This window comes from Ptiloglossa arizonensis, chromosome 3, assembly GCF_051014685.1.
Source record: "Ptiloglossa arizonensis isolate GNS036 chromosome 3, iyPtiAriz1_principal, whole genome shotgun sequence".
Taxonomy (NCBI): Eukaryota; Metazoa; Arthropoda; class Insecta; order Hymenoptera; family Colletidae; genus Ptiloglossa; species Ptiloglossa arizonensis.
Window position 1 is genome coordinate 28,059,174 of NC_135050.1, and position 25,345 is coordinate 28,084,518.

At 48.5% G+C, this 25,345-nt stretch overlaps 1 protein-coding gene across 3 annotated transcripts in view; it reads right to left on the bottom strand.

Moving 5' to 3' along the window:
• The window catches only part of LOC143144455 (homeobox protein abdominal-A homolog), a 326,022-nt gene that overhangs the window by 225,797 nt on the left and 74,880 nt on the right, over positions 1-25,345 (bottom strand). For all 3 annotated transcript variants that reach the window (XM_076306872.1, XM_076306873.1, XM_076306875.1), the window contains exon 2: positions 20,539-20,595. In XM_076306872.1, the coding sequence (XP_076162987.1) occupies positions 20,539-20,542 (4 nt within the window). In that variant the 5' untranslated portion in view covers positions 20,543-20,595. The remainder of the gene's footprint in view (positions 1-20,538; positions 20,596-25,345) is intronic.

Consider the following 25,345-nt stretch of genomic DNA (forward strand, 5'->3'; position numbering starts at 1 on the left):
CTACCGACTTTCGACGTTATCGAGTCTCGAGACGTTTCCGCGAATCGTTTCTCGCGAAAATTTCTAATTCTTGTTTCAATTCGCGCGCTACGCGTCCGAGTTACGGTGTCCGTCGGCAAGCCTCTCGAGAATCGAAATCTTTTAACGTTTCGATCGTCGAGTATCACCGATACGATTTAAAAAAGAATCTCTCGCCTCGTCGTATCAATCGTATAAAAGTATCGCGTTACAATAACCGTTTTCTTATACGACAAATGTCAAATTAAACTTTCCCAATAGAGAAAATACGCATGATTTCTCGTGTCTTCGTTGTCCGACGGAAAGCTTCTAGATTGCCCTCTGTGTAAAATACAAACGTGCCCGACCTTTCGTACGCAAGACTCCAAGTACAAAATTTACAATTAATTCCACGAATGCGATACTGGCTACCAACGACCGTTAAGAAAATTTAATCTTCGTCTCGGCAACGAGGGAACCGGGCGTATACAATAAAAAGCACCTATTTACTTCCAAGTAGTCCAGCGGCGCGAAAGACCGACGCAACGAATTGTTTTCCGCGACAGAATTTTCTCTAAACGGTTGAACGTTATTTCGCGATGAGCGTTCCTCGCTTCCTCGGCGTCTCAGCTGCAAAATTTCGAAGAGTCGGTGAGACCTCGCTGGCAGTCCGACGGCAGGTGCTCGTGAAACCGTTACCACGTATTCGAGAAACCGCCCCTGTAACCGGATCTCGAAAATCATCGGATCGACCCTTTCGTTGTTTACTCCTCGCGATGCAGGAGGAAAGCACCCAAATGGCGGATGACCGCGGTAGACAGATCGTAAAAGCGCACGGTATATTTGGAGATCGTAAATACTGCATAAAAAACATAGGGAATCCGAAACTATCGATTTGCATTTTCGATCGTAATTCATAGATACGACGGTATAAAACAAAACCGATTCGCTATTCGGGAGTTAAGCTGTCCAAGTACCGGTAACATCCGACGCGAAATCGAAACGATGTACAACGTTTGGAGTCTATTCGTGAGTATCGAGAAAAATGTGAAACAAGTACTAACGATTCACCAGGCACTAGTAACGATCGTTTAAAATTCTTACACTCTCGGTGAAAATTCACCGAGAAACGAACCATGTTCGACCATCTTTCTAACGGAAGAAGGCTAAACGAAGAAGCCTTGCATCGATAACCAAGAGTGCAATATCAGACCGTGTACTCCGTTCTTTGAAATGAATCGATCTTTTCAATTCGAGCAAACGCTACTAACGTTCCTTGGGAGTACCTACATTTTTCAAAACGCGTTTCATCGTTTCATCGAGCAGCGAGAGGGTTGGGAATGCAAATCGGGCGGCCCGGGTCTCGGGGCTGCCATTTTTACACGGAAAAGAATAATAGTGGTAGGGGAGGAGGGGTGCGGGGTGCCGTGGAATTTTCTATATTTCGAGCTCGAGCTCGAAATCCGGTCCCGAGCCGTACGAAGCAGCGCGCAGCCGCGAGGATAATATTTTTTCGTCGAGCGTCGAATTTTTCTTCGAGTCGCGTAATCGTGACGCGAGCGTGCGCCACCCTCGCGACATCTTGCTCGGCAGACGCCCGATGAGCCCCCGGTTTCTTCCTCTTCCTCTTCCTCTTCCTCTTTCGCTTCCGCTCGTTTCCTTCCTTCCGTCGCGTCTCCTCCGGGGAATTAATTAAAAGCGATTCGCTTGCGACGAGCTTGACCTTTCCGCGTCCAATTTCGCCAGGAGGACATAAAGAGGTCGTGGTCCTCGCGCGACGTGCCTCGAACGACCAAGCGGAAGAGGAGGCGCGACCGATCGCCGGGAGATGCATTTTCGCGCGTGCACGCCCTCTCGATTAATATTTCCGCGCGAACGGGGGAAACGCAAAACGTACACTGCCGCGAGAAAGTTTCTTCGGAACCTCTGATGTCGAATCTTTCATCTCCGTTCGCCTGGCTGAAATAAAATTCGACGAAAAACTCTCGTACGCCGTACCAGAGTTTCACGAAGAAAGTTTTCCATACGCTATAATTTATTCACACTCCCCCGTATCTTGACCGTTATTAGGATTTTTCGTTCTATTCGTTCTTCAATTTCGATGATACGACGAGAAATGTCTCTCGACGAAAAATTATACGCGAGAGAAAATATTACTTCGATTCGATTTACGAGGATTTTTCGGTAAACGTACCATTCGCTCCGAACGTTAGTTCGTTGCGAAATTTTGGATTCGCGTCTTGAATTTATATTTCATTCTACGATCGTTCCACCACGGTTTTCGTGTCTATTAGCGTTTCGTTCGAGACTCGACAATGTACGCGATTTTACCGATTTCGCGCAGAGCAAATATTTTCGGAAAACGTTTAAAGACGCGACTACGTTCGTTCGGTAAATACAGATGAATTTAGATTGTACCGGACGCGCGATCGCTTTTGAACGATAGCGTACACAAGCATCGTATACAGGGCTTACGACACGTACGGTTTGTTTTCCGATCGATGCTAAATGGAAACGTAAACGCGTAACGAGATTTACGAGGGGATAAACAATCGTGATTATTGATCCGTTCGCGGAGGATCGACGAAGACTGTACCCGGCGTCTACAAGGGTCTACAACTCTCTACCCTGGTCCTGGTGTTAATAAGAACCAAGTACTTGAACACTTTTGGGCATTTCTGTAAATACTGTCGCGAGAGGCGGAAAATCTAGATTAATTTCACCGCTGTTTAAATATTTACTCGTTTCCAAATACTTGTGAATGTAAATCTTTCAAACCGTGGGAAAGTTCACCTTCTCGTTCTTACCGAACATTTTAACTACACCCTTTTCCCACTTCACGTTTTCCGATAAAAAATTTTCGATATTCCTCATCGAAGCCAGGAAAAATATTCACCACGATGGAGCCATTGGTCGAGAGTCACCGAAGCCTCGAACCTAACCCAGACCTGGCTGTACACGTTCGTTTAACGATGTTTCGTTAATAGATAGCTCGAAGGAGGACATTCCTAACACCGAGGGTAATTTCCCCGAGAATAAATCCCAGTCGAACAAGACTTCGACCTTACCCCGTACAAACCGTAGTTTTCGAAATTCCATTCCCTCTCCTTTCTACCCAGACCAAGGAATCGAAAGGTTCGAAGGTCCAAACTCGTTGACTAGTGGAATCTTAGCCTTTTGACGAATATTATACCCCTAGGCACTCTTCTCGTGCAATTACTCTTCGATGAATATTCAAAATCACGATGAGGAGTCTATAACGAACAAACGGTGTCAAAAATCGAGGAATCGAACGGTTCGAAGGTCCAAACTCTTTGACTAGTGGAATCTTAGCTTTTTGACGGACATTGTACCCACAGGCACTCTTCTCGTGCAGTTACTCTTCGATGAATATTCAAAATCACGACGAGGAGAGTAAAACGAACAAACGCTGTCAAAAATCGAGGAATCGAACGGTTCGAAGGTCCAAACTCGTGAACCAGTGAAATCTTAGTCTTTTGACGGATATTATACCCGCAGGCACTCTTCTCGTGCAATTACTCTTCGATGAATATTCAAAATCACGACGAGGAGTCTATAACGAACAAACGGTGTCAAAAATCAAGGAATCGAACGGTTCGAAGGTCCAAACTCTTTGACTAGTGGAACATTAGCTTTTTGACGGGCAGTGTACCCGCAGGCACTCTTCTCGTGCAATTACTCTTCGATGAATATTCAAAATCACGACCCGTAGAGTCGGTAAAACGTACAAACGCACCGGGAACGCGTTTCGCGTCCAGTGTTCCACGCGGTTTAGTATTCTCCCCGTGCAGATACGATTTGTGTTAACACGGCTAACAACAACCCACGGTTTCTTATCTGGCTCGGTCGAACGGCTATTTATAGATCGGATAACGTTCGCCTGCCATCGTGGCAGGAGTATTGCACTCATAAACAACCAACGAGCCTATCTCTCTGACAGAATATAAGTAATAAGCGAACGTTAATTGGCGGATTCTCCTTGTTCGCGACGATAGCGATCGCCCGTTACAAGAGTGAATCGCTGCAACGGCATCGATCTAAACTTTTTCTTACGCTACGGGCAACTTTGTAATTGAGATCGGATCTCGTGACTTTTTTACCATCCGCTTATCCTTGCTCGGTCTCCCGGGTCGCTCGTCGATCACCTTTGTTACTCGACGCGAAACCGGCAAGCGTTAACCGAGAGAAGAGTAAAACGCGTTTATGGATTTCCATTCGGGAAACTTTTATTCGGGGGGATTCGACGATCTTCTTGGGAAGTGTACGAGTGAAAATAATCGGGTGACCTTGACGCGACCTTGGCAACTTTTCCAAACTTTTCCCACCGCGAAACACGAAGCTCGGTGTCTCTGCCATTTTACTTGCCATTCGAGTTCCCGAAAAAATAAATTCTTCAGTTGTACAATTACCAATCGTTCCGACGACGACTAATTTTTTTTACCTGCGAATTAATTCGTGACTGTACGTTTTGCAATCGTTATGTATAGAGGAACTACGACTGGTGTAGTTGTATTACTGGTCTCTTGCGGAATTATCGACGCGTTGCAAATATTCGAAACGTACGAGTCGTTTGCCTACGCGTCTCGAGGAAAACGACGGTCGAGCAACAACCAAGGCCGCAATAAAGAAGGTCGAAAGGAATAACGGGTTGAATAAGGGGTAAACTACGCGGGGTGTTTGCACCGAAAGGGATTCTTTTCGCCACGAGGGTCGACCAGGGTTTCTTTTTAACCAGAAATTACCTTCCACATCACCCTTTCGACCGAGGTTAGCCGGGAAGATACGAGGCTAATTTGTTTACCCTTTGAGACGCGTCGAGTAACTTTTCGAGGAGGAGAACGAACAAGAAAAAGAAATATGAAAAATTAGCGAATTTTACATTCACGAGACTCCGAGATCTCGACACGGAGCTGTAAATTTTACACGAGGAGGCACGATACACGACTCGTAAATCGAATCTGCTTCGATATATGGAACTCGGCATCAATTAGGAACAGACACCTCGACGATAGGAGAAGTCAGCTTTACACCCGGTAGAACATAAATAAAACCGGTGCTCCCGGAAGACCGATATTTCGCCGAGTCGAATTTAATTTCGAAAAAACGTTGAAAAACCTTCGGTATCCCGCTCGCCGGTTTCGCGACCATTTTTCACGAGACGTCCAAAGAGCTTTCGAGTTATCGCCGAGTCGAAAATACGAAAACGAAAAGAATTCTTATCTATTCCGCGTATCGGTTGTCGACAAGTTGAACGTTCCATATATCAAGAGACGCGTTCACCGAAAAATAGAATAAACAACGTCGCCACGTTGGGTTCTTTTTTCTTTTCTTTGAACTTTGCACACCAACGTTCGAAACTTTCGAGCACGCTTCGAACGATTTTCTGCGCATAGATATACACTCGTTTCGTCGAATATTTAATTACTACAGTTAAAGGAACATTCTTCGGATACGATGTAACGTAAAAATTGCAAATACCCTTTAGAAAATATGCAAAGTTTACAATGTATTCTTTCTCGAGAAAACACGAATTCGTTTCGTCGAATGTGTCTCATCGATTGATTAATTTTCTAATTATTTTATTGGAAGATCTTCCTCCAGTATTCCTAGGTAAAATTGTGTTACAACTACAAAGCTACTAACGTTTGTGCACGTTTGAGGAGACTGAATTTTTCTGGGACACCCTCTATGCAACCAAAAGTGGCGCGCGGACGACTTTCGAGTCTCTTTCGAGTACAATCTTTTATCTCCACCGGTTTTCCTTCTCGCGTTTCTCACGAAACGTTCGTCGATCGCGCGAGAAGCGTTTCACTCGATGTTCCATCGATCACGGTCGACTTTTCACCGAGTTTCGGGTTTCGAGAATCGTGCACTCGAAACGCTGTGCGGTGTCTCGAAGGAACGCGTGGTCCTTCTCTCGAAAACTCTCTCGTCGAGACGTGTTCGCTCACGAATGATTGCTCGTCGTTTTAATCCCGTGAGAAAACACCACCGGGAAAACTCAGCTTCGAGAGCGTTTACCGAGATAAATATCTCCGCGCCTCTATCGATCTTTAGGACTCTGCAACCTCCAAGTTCCCATCGTTACGCAACCGGGTCGTCGGGTAACACCTTTTAAATAAACGTGGAAACATCGAGGGAACGAACACTCGGCGATCTTTGATTCGACGATCTCCATTTTATTACTCTACCGTGGTCGTACATGGGGTCAGTGTAAGATCATTGAATTATTAGAACGTTCGCGACAGCAAAAAAGAGAATACGGATCGGAAAAAACGAAACAAGTGCAGAATACAAACGTGCGAATTGTATACGGATTATTGAAAGTTCGATTTGCAAATATCACCTAAAATTATAGTACATTTTAACGTTTATCGGTCATATAATGTACAAGACCCTAGATCCACAGGGTACCAATTACGCTGTGTGCTCGTAATCGTTCGAATCGTTTGAAATTCACGGAGAGGAATAAAACGATAAAGTAAGATGTAAGTGTATATGAAAATAATATTCGGGCCAAGTCGTTGAAACTCGAATCTAAGATGAACAATCGTAATGGTACTCGTATCGGTGTTTGCGAAATAAAAATCAATAATTTCTCGCTACTTCGATCTTCGAACGAGGCGAGTCACCTACAAATGCTGAGTAGGAGATTGAAAATAATATTCCTTCGTTTTTCATTTTCGGATCGAAACGATGCAATATTTTTAACAAGTGCCCGTCGAATAGGTTCGGTTAGGTAGACGAAACGGTTGGAGGATCGATGGCGAAACGGTGGTCCTGTTCTGAGCACGCGGCACAGAATACACATCGAACGCGTGTATCGTAAATCGAAAATAATCGAGCGTTCAACATCCGAAACCTCGATCTTTCTCGATGACCGGTAGTCGAGCCAATTAAGCTATCCGAGCTGTCGACGAACCTCTCTCCTCCCGAAAGTCGTAACGGTGGCGACCGTCGCTCGCGATACGTGGTTTTCGGAGACGTTAAAGGCCTTTAAAGTTCAACTATAAAAAGAGGAGTCCGTCGGTGTACGTATCGACGCGATACAAGTAGTCGTCGACCGTGGGTATCGACTGCTGCGGTCCGCTCACGAGGTGGGCTCGTTAACCCCAGAAATATCGAGCCACGAGCCGTCGCGTTAAAGTCTATGGGGGGAACGAAGAGAGGAGGAGAGGAGGAGAGGAGGAGAGGAGAGGAGGGAGGGAGGGACTCCTGGAACCAGCGTGCGTTATACGTCGTTATCTTCGGGGATACTTCGAAACCAAATATTTTACGAGCGGATCGCGGATTTTACGCGCTCGCGGTACACGCGAACGCAACCACTGTACCCGTGCCGAACGCGTGGCATCGATATTATTGCGTTAATTCGCGAAATATACTCCCCGTGTATTTTACGCGCGTTTTCCATTATTATCGTGTACCAGACGCGCGTAAAATTCATCCGTTTAAGAGGAAATGATCTCGCGTGTTGGAGAAGAAAAAGTTTCGTTTCTATTCCAATCGTCGATAGTATTTAGTATTATCGATAGAAGAAAGAAACATATGGACGAGTCAAGGTCGTTTAGGAAAAATAAGGGACTTCTTTTCAACCTACCGATTCTATGCGATGTTTTTCTGTGGTATTTTCATCCGTTTGCGGGGAAATAATCTCGCACGTTGGAGAAGAAAAAGTTTCGTTTCTTTTCCAATCGTCGATAGTATTTAACATTATTAACAGAAAAAGAAATATATAGATGTGTGAACGAGTCAAGGTTGTTCAAGAAAAATAAGGGACTTCTTTTCCACCTACCTCTTCTACGCGATATTTCTTTCCAGTCTTTTAATCCGTTTGCGAGGAAATAATCTTGCACGTTGGAGAAGAAACAGTTTCGTTTCTTTTCCTACGTCGATAGTATTTAACATTATTAACAGAAAAAGAAACATATAGATCGGTGTACGAGTCAATGTCATTTAGGAAAAATAAGGGACTTCTTTTCAGTCTACCGCTTCAACGCGATATTTCTCTCCGCTCTTTTATAATCGATCGCGATAATAATTCAAACGCTCTCGAATTCTATCGCTCGACGATTTCGACGAACGTTCATACCACCGATATTTGTTTCGTTGGTTTCCGACTCGCCACCCCGGATTAGAGTTAACCGCCGAGATGGGTCGAGCGCGAATTACCGAACGAACGGAGCCTGAGTTGCACGGTGAAAGCGGTCCTATTTTCGGCCGCTTATAAATACACGCGTCGGATCGCGAGTATATATACGTATACATAGAAACAGAGAGAGAGAGAGAGAAAAAGAAGCTCGACGAAGCGTTACGAAAGAGCCTGAGGAGTAACTCTCAGCGACGCCATGGTCGCCGCCATGTCCTTAATCGCGAGGAACGCGATTCGAGCTTCGGCTGGACCACTCGGCTCCCGACACCGACCGACTCGTGTCGCCATCTGGCATCCGGTCGGTCAACCTCTTAGCCAAGGCCCTGTCACACGAGGCGGCGCTTCCGGCGGCCCGCAATCCGTCGCCGATCGATCCGAAACTTTCGTGCCCTTTTCCCTCGACCCTTTCGCTCGCCGATACATCGAGAGAACTACGCCGCGGTCCTCGAGAACCTTCCTCGGATCGATGCCAACTTGTTTTTTTTTTTTTAAACCAAGGGGATTCCTATCTTCCGTAACACAGGTTGCGACACGAGTCTCGAAAGGCGAGCTCGAAAACACCGGGTATCCGGAAACCTCCAGAATCGTCCGAAACGAAAGGTGGGAATGTTTGCAGAGGTTTGAATGACAAAATTTCGCTGGAGAATCAACGCTTTCGAGGTAATCGTTTATTCTGGGTCGTCACTGGCGCGAGATGAAACTGCACTCGAGATAGAGGCATCGATGAATGCACGAAGATTTGCAAACGTAACGCGTATTTGCATTTTACGTAACGCGAGGTCTTCAGGATCCTCGTTCGAAATTGCACGAACGCGAGTTAAATTGGGCGTTACATTTCTGTGATAACTCGAGAGATCCGGGTGGTCGAGGAAGGAGACTGGAAGGTTCTCGAGCGTCTAATCACCGAATGTTTCCAAAGGACTCTCACTGAGAAATTATAAAGTTACCGAAGATTTCGACCGTTTTTAACGAAACCACCTTAATCGAACGCGTGAAATATAAACAAGCACTCCGAAGCATTCGAAACCTCAATCGATCCTCCCGAAACATCCGAAACGTTTCTAAAACGTTCTACCCAAAAGATCTGTAATACATAAAACGTGATCGATCCTCTGGAACGTTTAAAACGCAATCAATCCTTCCTGGAGATCTAAAACGTAATCGATCCTGTTCAAAAACTCGAGCTTCCGTTTCTCTCTGTAGACTCCGCGCGACAGAATGTCCTCCTCCACCTCCCTGGCGCAAACAGAGCTCGTTACCTCGAAACGGTTCGACTGGTTGGAAAACTTGGCCGTCGATATTAATAACCTTCTAGGGTGATGCAATCTTCGTCCCCCGTTCCCTCTGTCTCTGAATTTCCATTCGAGCCGGCCACGGAATAATTACGAAGTTTGTTCGTAATTTGGAATCGGAGCTGCCCGATGGAGGAACCTGTGCAATTTCGATGATCGAGTCTCGCGCGGTTCGAGCGTCTGGAACCGAATCCCAGGACGACGATTCCGCTTCGTGTAACGCGGACGTCACGGGATCGATACCGACTCTGCCTCCCCGACACCTCCAACCCCGAGACTCGAGCCATCCTAGGGGTCGGGCAGGGTTGTCGGGGCGCGACCGAGCGGTCTCGACTGGTCGACCCGTCTCGCCGCGTCTCGACCCACTTCACCCCGACTCCGACTCCGACTCTCTCCCCTCCCTCCGACCCGATCGTGGACAGGCTTCGCGCCATCCCCTTCGTTTCACCACCGATACCGCCGCGAGTTTCCCTGAAAATTGACTACGGACTCTCTCCAAAGATGGCGCCACGCGCACCGGCCGGCCGGAGCTTTTCACCGGCCAATCGATAAACAGCCCTACGCAAGGGTGTAGGGCCGCGTGGATTTTCACGATTAAATTCTACGTTCTCCTCGTCGTCGCTTTAACGCGTTCACGTTCCAAACAACGAATATTTCTGTACCAAGTGTGGAAACTTTGATCGATTTTCGCGATTTCTTTCCAAGATCTTTCTCCGCGCGTTAATATCTCTACGATGTATCTACGCATTGTACACTATCGTGGAAGAGCTTCCGGTTCGATCGAAAGATAACTCGATTCGAGAGTCGAGGGAACGTGTTCAGGTCGATCTCTGGGAGATTTCGGTGATTTTCTCCGGTGTCTCGTCCATCTGGATTTTGTGCAAGAATTTCACTCGAGAGCAAGGGTGTCGACTCTGAAAATTCTACGAAGATACGATGGATCTTTAGCCTAACTTGTATCGACTTTGGAGGTTTCTTCGTCCATTGGCTCGTTCGATGAACAACTCGAAACGACGACTCGATACCATCTACCAGCAGTCTAGGTACGAGTCTGAAGTCGATAGTAAATTTGCAGTTGATCGTTAAAAGAGCTCCATTTGTCTCCGAAATCTTTTCCAAACGGTGTCGTGTGTCGTTTTAGCACGCTTTTACGAACGCTCTAGCGTCGAGGAGAGATTAAACCTCGCAGTGAGGAAAAAAAAAGAAATTTACTCGCGAAACTGCGTAGACGAGGAAAGACTCCATTACGCTTCCTCGGACTTTGGTCGTACCTCCGTTGCCAGTTACCGCGGTTGACGTTTTTTTTTATTTATGCGTAACGACTGCTCCCAGTCGCGTTCCTAGAACGAACGCGTCCTCTCGTCGTCTCTCCCGTAATTACCCGTCGACCGTGTGTCTAATTTTCAACACCGTATCTCGAACTCTGCGTCAGCGTCGTAATTATGCGCACGTATGACTCGTAACACGCGCAACATTGGTCAAAGTTCGAAATTTCTTTCGTTCTACGCGGACGTGCTCGAGAATCTTATCTCGAAGCGAACGGAAATGGGAAAAATGTTCATTCGGACGAAAGTTTGAAACTTTAATCGAATAAAAGCCAAAAGCCAATCTTTGTTCGTTATTCGTTGAATACGAACTTTGTTTTGAATTACGAAACGAAATATACCGAGACGAATGAAGAAAAATTCAAATCATCGTTCGTGTTTAAATACAATTTTGATGTTTTCATCCTGAAGGAGATACGGTTAGATATAATTTTAATTTAAAATTTATCGTAATTTAAAATTAAGTTCGAAGCATCTTTAATTTTACGACGACAACGTGTGCACGTTGTACGTTTGTAATAAAGATGTACAATGGTAACAATATTTTTCGTAAAGAAACATCTTTCTTACCCTCGAATAAGAATCGAGAAAGCTGGACAGGTTGTTTCTATATTTAAGTATCGTGTATCTTTCTGACCGCTAAATTACACGAGTTTTTCCACGTACATAAATACCGAACTGCGCAGAATTACGTTCGCTCTGTACCTCGAACCACAGAAGCTATTGTACCGTTTGTCGTTAGCTACGTACTAAATTGTTAGGATTGGGATTCATTCGGTCGAACAGAGGACAGTATATTTACAGGGTAGTAAAAAAGAGGGTCCAAGATTTCAAGGTTTTATAGTACCGATCGAGACGAATAAAAAAGGTCTGATCAACGTAGATCCTACGATCGATCCTTCCGGCCTAAAGGTAACTTTTGTCGTTTACAGGAATCGGTTCGTTGGAAGTAGATCGGTTCAAGGTTGTCCACGAGAATCACATATTACGTTAACTGTAAAAACTCGTCTTATCGCGATTGATGGATGTTGGACATCCTTCCGTTTGAAGGTACATCTCGGGTCTTCGTGTTACATCGTGTCGCGAAGGAAGCGTCGAAAATCGTTACAAAGTTGAGCACACGTCTAAAGAATGAATCGTAGGACTTACGTCGACTGGACAATTATTTGTTCCTCTCGAAGAGGAACCCTCGAGATCTTGCATTCAGTTATTTTTTCTCATGCGTATCGTAGGAGAGTCGCGCGGGGAGCTGTTCGTATAACTGGAAATTCGAGAGGCACCACGGTGATAACGCAGGTTTGCGTTTCGAAATCGTGTTCCGAGATCGCGAAATTAATCGGTGAACGCGAAGGCGTCGATGCGTCGCGTTCCTCTCGATGTGCACGATTCTCTCGGGGAATAATTAGCCGGTAACGGAGGCTTAGAAAGGCTTCCAGGGATCGCAAATAACGACCGAACGAGAATACACCGGTCGGTTTGTAAACGACCGATCGACGAGCTCGACCGAATGCAAATCCAATTTCCTGTCCTTCCGCGGCCTGATCGCTCAATCCGAGAGAGCAAAGGAGGCTCGTAATCTCGGTTCGTGATTCCGTTCGACGTTTCGCTTTAATAAAATCGCCGCGGTCCGCCGTGCGGGGGGAGTTTCGGTCGTTTACGATTCCTTAAACCGTGGCCGATCGAAAAATCTTAATCGCGAGGCGCATAAAGAACGTCGAGAGACGCTCGGCTACGTGCTCCGATCGGGGAGGGCCGTTGGCATAAAGGGTTAGTTACGTTCAAAACCGATCTGCCGCGTTATGAACAACGCTTTTTATGTACTACCCGCGGCCGCCGTTCCCCGCGATAAAGCTTCGCCGATTAACAGGGTGGACGTGGCATAATAAACGCTTGCCCGCGTGGTTATCGAACCGGGCCGCGGACCAAACGAACCAGAAACAAGAACAACGAAACTCGGTTAAGCCGCGCGATTCACGGGGCTGAAACGTCTCGTAACGTTGCCTCCGGTTTTTATCAGACCGCGAACTCGCAACACCGGATAAATATCATCGGAACCAGTTGCCACGATGACGGAGCCGAGGGATTGTCTCCTGTGCCCGATTACGCACCATCGAAGGGAAATTATACACGCTCTCTCTGGTGAAACGAAACTCCACCATTTTTGGTCCCGCGCCGATCGTACGCACAGCAATGGCGGCTATTCTCCGAATCGTTCGAGACGAGCTTCCTTCGTCGTGGGAATCGGGGACCGGGGCGAACCGCGCGAGGAGACGAACTTTGAATCTCAATTACGAAACGCGATGAATCGACAACTACCACCTCGTCCGCCCAGCTGACACTCGAGTTTCGTTGGTGAGCCCTGTGGACACCGCACGACGACGTATACCGTACGCGGGACACATCGTCGAGCAGTCTTCTCCGGACGCGGTGCAGCCGACGAGATATCGCGAACGGAACGAACAGTCTCGAACGAATCGATTGCACTCTTCACCGAGTAATATTCTAAACACTCTGGCGATGTTCCAGGACACCTGGACGACCTACAGAATACTTCTGTTCGCGTTTGTACATCGCGTGTCTCGGTTTCGTACCTGCCGCTTCTCTCGTTCTTGCTGCAACCCGAGCGGGATACGATATTAGACCCGATAATAGGGAAGGATATCGTCGAGTAGTCTCTTCGAGATGTATCAGTACCAAACAAATACAAAACTCGACTACGTTTCAATACCAAAGTCTTCAAAATATTCTAAACTCAACGAGGGTGCGCTAGGGCACCTGGACGACCTAACGCTTCCGCTTTGCGACGGCACGCTACTCTTCAATCCCTTCCGTCCGATCGCTCCCGTACGAATAACTTCCATCTTCTAATTCTGAAAGGGTTACAGAATTACCTCGATTCTTGTCTCGAATTTATATACAACTATGAAGGTGTTCACAGACTTTAAAGTGTCTCGAGCGTCAAGATTTTTGACTCCGGTCGAAGAATCGTCCTCTGTACTTCGTCGAACGACGATCTCGACTCTCGTTTTTCGCGACGAGGACGCGAGTCGAGTTTATTCGCGATTAACGCGGACATCGTTCGATCTTCTTGGCCGGAGAATCGGTAAGCCGGTGTTCTTCGCGCGAGCTAAGTCGTATAATTCCGATAATAGTCGTAATAAGAAGAGAAGGTAAGCTCGTGGCACTTTGACTGGCGAAAGGCACGATCGGCGTTGGGGGAGGGAGGTTCGTTTGAAAAGCTGGTCGTTCCGTCGGTGCAGAGTTCTCATTGGGCGGAGATAGCGGAAGGTTGCCCGTAGTCGACCGAAATGCTGATTTTCTCCATCTTTTCCGCCCAGTTCCTTCGACGATACTATAAAATACCTACCCTCGTTTAATAAAACGAACTCGACGGGAAATTTTGATCAACCGGTTCGCCGGCGGCGGGTCCCGAGACGTTTGAAAATTTTTGTTAATTTTAACTCGTCGATCGCCGAGTCTCTCGTTCAACGACGAGGATGACGAGGACGAGTTTGATATTAGGGTCGACGTCGACGAAGTCTTCAACTTCGATAAAGTCACCGTGGTGATTCGACCGAATTTACCTTCCCGTGGGTATACAATTTTCATCCGAAACGATTCCACGACGGTGATAAAATAAATTATCGAAGAACCCAGAAGTTAGCAGAGTTCCAAGGGAAACTTTCGTCCAAGGTCGCGGAATTTTCCAAACAATCGACGAGTCCTCTTCGAACGATCTGGGACACTCGCGCTTCTCGCTGCGTCCCTGAAAACCCTGTCCACGCGTGCTGTTCCTGGTTTTTTTTTTTATTTATTTTTATTTCCCTTTTTCGAAGTGGCGTCCCATCGATGGTCGACGAGGCAACGTATTCCACGATCGTTTAAAAAGAAGCGAAACGCGCAACGCTCGGCGAATTAATTCGGTGTAAGAACCATGGACACCGGCGCATTCGTACTTTCCCCGGGTGGCGAATAATTTAGATGTACCGTTAAAATTGGGATACGGATATCGTCGGAGAGTCATCGAAATAAGGGAAAGTCACGCGATGCTTATCGTACGGTGAAATACACGCGATTGCCCCGCGAAACCAAAGCCGGTAATTACGGTCGGTCGTCGAGGATAAATTTACGTTAGCGCGCAACCTTTGCGACTCGCGATCGCGTAACGGGGAAGGAACGACGTATAAATTTCGAGGACTCGAGTAACGAAACACCCGTGGAAAGCAATCGCGTAAAATCACACGTCGCCGGACCGACGACAGAAATTCGAATATGCCTTCGAAAAATTCCCGAAGGGATCGATCCTCTTTACTCTCGACGCGACTCGTGAAGCGGAGATAAGATACAATTTCCTGCTTTCACCGATACGCGATATCTTCGCTCTCTCCGGCGCTCTCCTCGAATCCTCTCTCGCGTGTATTTCTTTTTTTTTTCTTCTCAATCTTCTTCTTCTTCTCCAGTTCTCGTCCGTTCGCCATAATTTCGAGGGAACGAGTCCGTGACGACACCGGCTCGTCGATCATCGGGATCTCTTCGAGCAGCGGTTCTCCACGGGCACTCGCTCGAGGGCAGAGCGGGTGACGTCGCGTCGGCGAGAAATTACGACCGACGGAGAAAGCCGTCTCTGCCCGGGGGCGTTGAAAACTGCCCGATGGGGCAACTCGTTGACCCGAACCCTCGGTACGGCGTTTGCGTGGCTTCTTTGCGCGGCCTCTGGTGACCCAGTTTCCTCCTCTTCGCCGACACTTCTCCCCTAATTCCGACTCGAGGAATCAACGGGAAGAACATTGCGAGAAATGGAGCGGTTGGTCGACGAAGATGAACCGAAACACAGTGTTCCTCCAGGTTCCTCTGCTTTCCTCTATCGTCGATTCCATTAACGAGTCGGTGCGCGACCTACGCGTCGGGAAGGTCCACCGATTTTCCATTTTGTTTACCGTACAGTGTCCTCCCCGGCGGCGTTGGCGTCGATCGACGCCGTTCGGCATCCCCTTCTATCCCGAAAGGGATATCTCCCTCCTCGTCGGTCGTTCGTTTTGGCCGGGCTCGCGGTTGCTCTTCAACCAGCACGAGCCAGCCCGTATCGCTCGGAAGTTCTCGGTCTCTCTTTCTCCTTGTCCCGCGAAGGTTCGAGGGTGTCGGTACGACGAGGACGGTAGGTAGACGGTAGCCAATCGGAGCCCGAGTTGTTCTCCTGGCGTACGATCGATGCGAAACCCCTCTGTGCACCGACGTGCACAGGGTGTATCCCGTGTTCTCGGTCGGGAGAGGAGAGAACACCCAGCCAAAACCTCGTGCTTCCTGGCCGACGAGGGCCAGGCGGCGGTCGCGCAATTCCGACACGTTGCCCGAATACGTCCGCCATGTCATTTCGTATTGGCGACCGGCCACGTCGTGACGCGCGAACTCACCTTTTCTCTCTGTCTCTCGTCATCTGTCTCTCTCTATCTCGTACTCGAACGAGCACGACTGGACAACGACGAGGACTCGATACCGTATCGATACCGGGTGATAAAGTATCGTTTTACGTTACGAAACGGTTTTTTGCAAAGTACGCGCATCGATTTCGCACACGCGCGTACCGATAACGCGCGAACCGAGAAACGTTTCTCGACGCATCGAAAACGAGAGACAAAGTCCCATCGGTGCGAGACCAACGAACGAACGGACACGACTTTCACCGATTGAACTCGACCCGATCGCCTCAAACTTTGTTCGCGTTTCGTTCGTCCAACGTTGCGCAAAAGTTCACCGGCACGTAAACTGCCGACACACGTTTACCGCGAGAGATGTATAAAGATAAACCGTGGAAGGAAGACGAGGTAACCTTCAATTATCCTCTCGATTTTTATACCCTCGGGATAACGTCGACGCTCGCTCGCTCGCTCGCGCGCATACTTGTGTATTTATTTCGTAAATTGAAAACATACGGAGCTGAAACCACGAGCGCGAGATCCTGTACAGAGTTTCTCTCCGCCCGTGTATTTCTGTGTCCTTCGACGTTTGCCAATCGGGTGCTTCGTTATCGATTTGCTCGAATATTATCGATGCACGTTCCGATCTCGCGGTTGGGTACACTTCTCTGTTCTCTGTCTCGTTCGGAGTCGATTGGCGCGCGTTGTTTCCAGTCGCTCGTGCGAGTGGCTCGCGTCCGTACACGCGCGAATACACCCTCTCGCGTATCGTTTCTTGGTTGCCGGTTTTACGCGATGGGAACGCTGATGCGGTTCTCGTTCCGCGGGGACCCTCCGTCCGTTCGCGAGGAATGCATCGCGAGCGCCGCCGCGAATCGCGTACCTCTGCTCGCTCGTAGACCGGATAACTACCGGATGGATACGAACCGAGTTTCTCAAGTATGTACAGGGTGTTCTTAGCATGTACAGGGAGCGCCGCGAAGCCTAACGAAACATTCGTAACACGGACCGAAGAAGATTCGCGATGGCCAGGAGGGCTCGAAATTTTCGCGAAAATAAAAAAGACTCTTCCGGTCGCGTCGACCAACGAGCTTCTCGTCGCGTTGGTTACCTCGATACTCGGGCGAGGTCCTCCACGCTTCCCCGCAACTGTCCAAGTTTTACACCGCGTTAAAGAGACGAGGACTGTTTATCGTTGAACGCGTCGACCACCGTGCGTATAAAATTCAATACGCGCTTACGAGGGTTCGGAGCACCGCGCGCGTCTATTATTACGCTCGTGTTTCCCACTTGATATCGTTTCTACGCGAAACGAAAACACCGCATTGTTTTCACACCGTGTATCACCGAGCCCGGAAGTCTACTCGGTGTTTCACCGACGGGTATATTTTACCGCGATTTGGTAAAGATTGCCGCGCGGAAATTTCGAACGACGATACGAGTGTTCCGTATAGAAAGGAACGAGGTACACCTGTGAGAATTACATCGATACCCGCTGGATGAGAAGACGAAGCGTAGATTTCGCGCAAAAGTTAAAAAAAATATTCGCGAATCGAGTGGCGTCGCGCGTGGAACAATTACACGGCGCCAGAGGACATCTTCGCGATCCACGTGGCGTTGAACGCGTCAAGGGGCGCGCTCGACGTCCAAACATCGTTCGTCGTTTCATAAATTATCGAAGGTAACTGCCGTCTGGATATTGTAACTGTCGCGTTACATCCCCGCGGAGAGAGACGCGCGGAAGGTAAGGGCCCCGACTCCATCACGGAGGACGAGTTCGTAAAACAAGAGGACCGGGGATTACCAGACCAGAGACAATCGCGTCGGTCTATTCGTCATATTCGAAAATTCCGCAGTCCTTTACCGTACCTCCATCAAACTTTATTCCCGGTAATACGCAGCGGGGGCGCCGTTCGGAATACGTGACCTTTCCCGGCAACTGTGTATCCACCGAAATTGGATATTGGACGGAGTTATCGGGGGGAAGGCGGTGGCGGTGGCGGTGGCGATGGTGGTGAACGGGTGGGGACGGGGGTCGACGCATGCGACGGAATGCACGAGAATCGAGTGGCCTCCGGGGCGGATTCGATTCGACCCCCCCATCCACCTTCCACCTTCCGAACAAGCGCATCTATAACGCCAAAGGTTAAAACAGAATAACCGTTTCAGCTTTCGGTTTAATTAAACCGAGTTCCGGAAGTGGCTCGGACCGCTGCCCTCCGTCAGGAAACTCGTCGACTCGACTCGAGTCGGATTTTCGGCTTTGCGATTCTCGATATTTCGTCCCCGCTTCGAGAACCGTGTCGCTTCGCCTCCTTACCTTCCGATCGTCCGCGTGCACGCGCGCACGCTATTAATACACCGACACTTTTGCAACGTTTCCGCGCGTAACTTCGCTCCGTTCCGGGAACCGATTATTTCTGTACCGTAAAGCAATCTCCGTAAGGCCGTTTCGCGTCGAATATCGTCGGGTCGATGGTTCGTCCAGATACGCGATCTTCGCCGGGGCGATCTACATGGAAACAGGACATTTACCACCCGGTAGCTTCGTCTCGTCCTCGAGCGGCGTACTTCCGCTTCCGAGCTTCTTGACCTATCCGCGCCACGGAGATACCCTCCGGCTTCCTTCCTCTCGATTGTTCCGCGATGAGACCGCTCCGAAAGGACACGAAACGCCTTCGTGCCGCGGCTGATAATCAACCCCGTTAATTCCGAAGGATCAACCTGGCCCGCCCTTTTCCTCGCTCCGGCGCTCTCTTACGTAACCGTTGCGTCCTCGCGGAACGCGTAACCATTTGCATTCGCAGTTTTCGAAATTGGACTCGCCCCTGCGGAGAACGTTCTCGACGAAGATCCTCGCGACTCGACTACCAATTTCTCCTCCGAAACCGACTCGCTCTTCTCCAGCGATTCGAGTTCGTAGTTTTGCGGAAATTGGACCCGTCGACGACGAGGAACAGTTATTCCCCGTAGCGAAATATCCTTCGCAATAATATCGAATTCGTATTTTTGGAAAACGAAACCTTGGCTGGAAATACTCCTCGGAGAGATCTCCGTTGAAGCTACGCTACCGATTATTTTTCCGCGCACGTTGTTCGCAATCGTTTGCAAATTGCACGAGCTTCGAAGGGGGAGGGGGAGAATATTTTCTACGAAAATGTTCGCAACTCCGCTAGCAATTTCTCCGCACGTCGACGTTATCGTTCGCGACGAATCGCGAGTTTTTGAAAATTGGACTCGCCCTTGGATGGAAGTATGTATTTTCCACGGAGTGCGGTCGCGACTCGACTACCAATTTCACCGTGGCTCGGCGTTATCGTTTACAACAATTTGCAAATTGGACAGCTCCCGGCGGTGAATATCCATTCGTGCGATCTTAAAATCTCCGCGCGTCCTCGTTGTTACTCGCGGACTGTAAGTCACCGAGTTTACAAAAACTACGCGAGTCTCGAATGTAATTTTTCAAATTGAACGGAATATCACGGCGAGTCGTTTCCACGATGAAATTCCGGATCGCGTCAACGAGGGAATATCTCGACGAAATCGGTAAACTTCCCGGAGAGCACCAGCGTCGGAGAAAAATTGCGAGAGCGGGATGGAATCGACGATTCGGGCGGATTCCCAGGGAAGGAAATAATGGCGAAACCTTTCGTTAGAATAAACGAAGACGGTCGGAGCTCGAGCTCCTTTGCTTCTCGGTGTCGCGCGAACGTTTCTTTGTTACACGTATGCGGCAACGTTCGCCTCCATCGCGCTTTATGCTTATCCAGTCGGACAGCCATTCGCGCAAGTTGCCGGATTACTTTGGAAGTCTCGACAGAACTTTGCCAAAAGTAGCGCACGATTCCACGAACCGAGTATCGGTTTCTCCTCGAACGATCTTTCGCGTCGAGACGTTCTCTTGGACGGAAATATTCGCGATCCGATATCGAAAATTTGGAAAATAATGAAAATATTTTTCAATATTCGTTGCTAAGTGCATCGCTCCGTTGCAATTTATTTTCCGTCTTCGCTTTCTCGCAACGACTCTCTTGTTTCTGCGTTAAATAGTCTCTTCTCGCGCGATGTACCAAAGACAATTTTATTACCGTTGGAATTCAAATTTGAATACGACAGATTTGGAAAGATACTTTCTGTATCGCGGATAAACCGAGATAAATCAGTTTTCGTAAACGTATCCTATCCGTCGAAGACGTAATACGCGAGATTTATTTTCGTTCACCGTTGGGGTTACAGGAGAGCGCGATAAACCGTTTACGTAACGCGAGCTCCTGAACTCGGCCCCATAAAATTCGTCCTCCGAATTTATTAATACTAATTTGGGAGAATTTTCGACTCACCCATTGGACGCTAAGCCGCCGGTCTCCTGATCCAAATCGGGACGATACGGTCCGCATCTGAAACGATAGAAGACGAAACGATTCGTTAGACGAGCGCCGCGAAACGCGTTTCTCTTTCGACGATGTTGCGCGAAAAACTCGGGGCGGACTGTTCGAGTTTCGAAAATTGAAAATCTATCACTCGTATAAAAGCACGACGAACGGAATCTCGACGATAGCTTAATCTCGTCGCAAGGTGGATCGGACTTACGTCGAGGTAAAATCCATCGGAAAGTTTGACTCGTCGAACGAGACCGTAACCACGGGGCCAAAAGTCCAGGCAAGGCGAGCACCTTTTCTATAGGATTTGAACTGGATCCGCAGCGATCCTTCCCCGAGCTATGAGAAATCCCCACTCGGCGACAAAGTGTCGATCTCGCGTCATTCGTGAGCCCTGCTTTCCTTACCGATTACCTGCGAGCGAGTGACGTTCTTCGGTCCGCCACTGGCACGCGGTTATTTTATAGCGAACGTTGCCAAGTAGGTGGACCAAACTCGCACGACTGCGTGAGACCGAGTACGTCCCGAACGAAGAAAAGAAAGAACAACGCGTACAGCGGGAGCAATTAGATACAACGGGGAATAAATACACGCTCCCGAGTATAAAAGTCTAGACCTTTCGACCGGTGACTTTAACGACAGGGTCACTCGCGTCTCCCCAATTAGCGGCACAGAATCTTAATTGGGAATCGAACGAAACCGAGCTCTGTATTTTTTCTTTCTGCGATCGTCGTTGCCGGCCAGAATTCTACAATTTTCAATGGTCCCGGAGATCTGCGCTTTCGGAACAAAAAGAGTTGTTATTCAAGTGCAACGGTGTACGCGTTGTTCTACTTCTCCCCGATACCCAAACTCGACCATTGTGCTTCACGTTCTACGAATACTTAATTCTTTACAAGTATACCACCACGTTGCCATCGATCCGAGAGCGATTTATACAGTAGAAATTCAGTCCCTTCGGGAATTAAAAATTAGTGTTTCGAATACGCTGTAATTTTTCGTACGAGACGTAATAATTACGGTATCGTTTTTTCCCGGTTTCGATTACCAACTCCGAAGAGTATTTTTGAAAATATCAAAGCCAGCGTAGTAAACAAAGTCTCGTTGTAACGCGTACTCGTAGTCGAGAAGAGAACGGAGAACGAAACACGGCGTTCCTCGTCGCGCCGGAAGCTCATCTCCACTCGAGCGAATAAATGAATGCCAATGGTCGAGCGATTCGCAGGAACGAGTACTCTTGGATCGCGCGGGGGATAAACGCGCCCGGTCGAATGTTAAACGTCGATCGATGCACGGTACCCGTCTCGATACATCGCGATAGTCGTTCTCGCATTGCGCACGCGTACATCGCTCCGTTCGTTACTCCGATTCAGCATGGCGACTCGGCCACTTTTTTCTCTCCATCTCTCGCTCCGGCCCGCCGGCGAAGCGTATTACCGAATTGCGTTATATCCACCGATTCGACCCCGCCATGGACACCATGAATATTTATCGCGCGTTCTCGGGCGCGCGACGCGCCTTTTCGTCGACCTTGGAATTCTCGCTCGTCGGAGCGCAGCCGCTTTTGGGAAATATCGGCCGAGGAAAAGAAAGAAAAGAAAAAAAGGAAATTTCGATCACCGATGAGCCCGTTTCGCGAACGAGAATGCCAACGTCGACCCGTGGAACGATTTCGATTTGGTTTCAACGATACGACGGTTCTTTTTTGTTTTTAGAAAACCGTGCACCTCGAATTTATCGATATTGGCACGATCGTGTGCGTCGTTGCGATTATATTGCCTCGTCGCGTGTACAATAATTCGCAAATAACCGTAACGAACGAGTAACGAGTACTCCATGCGGTGATCGGATTTTCGAGCACGAGGAATGTCATTCTACGTCTTGTAAATAAGCGTTAGACACAGAGGGTTACTCCATTACGAGATACTTTATAATCTTTCGAAACGATCACTGTCAAGAGTTACATCGATAACGGAGGATATTTGAAATACCGTACTGCGCGAGAGTCTTGCGCACCCTCTTCGCGAACGATTTTAACTGCGTTGGACTTTACTTCGATCGAAGTAGTATTCAATCCGGTAAATAATTACTCGATAAGTGTATCGAATAACTGTAAGAATTTAATATTTTACGCGACGTAAATAATTCTTTTGTAAAGATCATAAGTGCATTCTGCGGCTTCGAAGGTCCAAGTAAGGAAAATCTTACGAATTTAAATTACACGGACCGCGCTTGCGGACCTCGTACAATATCGACCGTGTACTCCGATCGGTTCGTTTGGAAAAGAACAATACTCAGTGCTTCGATCTCCAGCACAGTGTTCTCGGAGACAGCTGTGAAACTTTCTTTGCGAATCGTGGAACGTATAATTGTAAATCGAAGCCGGTCCGCGCTGCCCAATTTGGAAAAATCTCGAGCGAGCGAGTGAGCAATCTCGTCGAGTTCTGGCTCCACGGTGGAAAGTGGACGAATCGGCTTTTTCCCGAGCGGCGTTTACATTTAGCATTCATAAGGCGCGTAAAACGTACATACGTTGAGCGGGAGTCGGGCGAGCGCCGCTCGACGATTCTGTAATAAAGAAGCGCGCGTGCGCCTAGCTGGGGAACAGGGAAGCGGGGGGAAGCGTTTAGAAAACCGAGAGAACGACGAGCGGAGACCAGCCAGCTCGTTAAAACCGCCATCGGAAGAGGATACCCTGCGAACGGAGTCGAATCGAGAAAAGTTTATCGCGACGACTCGGCTGCACCGTGAACGAGAAACGGAACGAGAACTACCGATCGGTTTCGTCCCGATATTTTCCCAGTCGTTTCAAAGAGAGTCACCGGTTTCACGATGGAAAACAAACGAGAATGGACGAGCAATAAGAGTCTCGAGGCCTGACTCGCGCCATTAATTTTTTCGCACGGTTCAATCGCAACGGCCGATCCGCTCGATCGGCCACCGATCGTGGCTCGCGCAACGAGACCGAGTCGTTCAACTTTGTCCCGATTTCGGTGCCCCGCTTAAAAATACTGCGACCGTCCGTGGCTCGCAGTGCTGAGACCCGAGCATCGACTCTCGACCGATTTTTTTTTTCGCGATACGGTGAGGTAATTTCGTCCGGGTGTCGAAACGAACCGAAGTGCACCGAGACGACGTGGTTCTCGTTGCACAGGGTGTTCTGTGAACGCGCGAATCGGTGGAGACTTTTTTCGAGAATCTCTCGAAAGAGTATGAAAGTTTTGTACTATTCGTCAACGGTGTCGTTTTGCGCGAAGTTTCTCGTAGATTTCTTTCTCGTATTTGTACGGAAAGTAGAAAAATATTTGAAAGAAATCTCAAAGAATTTCTTCCCCGCTCGTTGCGTATTTTCCGTGTACCGCTACGGAGAGGTCTTCTCTCGTCCAACAACAACAACTCGATTATTCGAATAACGGCGATTGTAACTATTTCCAATGTAACTACATCCATTGTAACTATTTCGATATTCCACGGAGCTTGGAATTTATTCTCGTTTCCGTCGTTACTCGTCAGGTATTCCGGTAGAAAAAGCGGCGCTACCCTCTGAAAAACGGCATCGCTCCGGTATGCAGCCACCGGCCGCGGGCGTATTTAGCTGCGCAGACGTAGCGTACATAGTACGGTAACACATATATCGGCGATTCTTTTACCGACCCGTTTCGCTTTATGCACCCCACGAAAGTGCACGAGCCGCTTTACTGCTCGAGAACTTGAACCGGTGGAGAGAAGCGGCGGCGGTGGCGGCGGTGGCGGCGGTGGCGGTGGCGGTGGCGGCGAGGGATGGAGGCGAAGGATGAAACGGGCAGAAACACCACGGAAACTACGTATATCTAAGCAGGAAATTTCCGTGCGCGCCCCGGGAAACGCAGCGAGAGAAATACGCGAATCCTTGAATGCGAAATAGGATGTAAATGCACCCCGCGCGGATGAACTGCCGAGTTGCATATTTAAACGCGGATAAAAAGCTCCTAATCTGCCCCGCGTCTTCGCCCAGCGTTTCCCCTCCACCCGGTAATCCTTTCGCGAAATTTGTTGCAATTGTCGGCCGCGCGCGCGTGTATTTCGGGGAGGAGCGCTACGGGAGGAAAGACAGAGGGGCGGTGGGTGGCGGTGGTGGAAATTTCCAGCGCGCGCTTCGAGTTTTTAATATCGCGGGACGCGGCCAACTGGAACACACCCGGGTCCGGGGATTTTAATAAGGTGAAAACAGGGTCCTCTCGCGCTGCGAGAAAGCTCCGAGTTGTTAAGTTCATCCGCGGCGTCAACGGTGAAACGACCTGAACTTCGACTTATTAAAAATATTCCGGTATCCTTGCAACACCGACGCTCGTTAATCTCGCCTCTCTTTTTCTCTCTCTCTCTCATTCTACGCCCCCTGACTCGACTCGGCGTACTATGTAACTTCGAAAAACATCCTCGCGCGGAATCACGCGACCCGGCCGAACCGTAAACTCGCCCCGAAAGTCCCAGAGGTGCGCGCAACGCGCGACCTCCACGCTTCGAAACTGTTACCTGGAGAGACTTATCGTCTCAACGTTGCTTCGCGGTTACACCGTTAGAGATACGTTGCTCGATTCTTGGAGGAAATAATTTTTCAAAAAGCTCTCGATGCACCGAGTCGAAGATACCTATACGGAGCAACGAGTACAGGTGGTTCGTTATCGGTCGATTTGGTTACGAGTTGGGAACAAGATCGATCGAAGGTGTTAACTTTCGTATATTTTATTTCTTCTCTGTTGAATTTATTACCCAAAGAGGTTCCAATCAC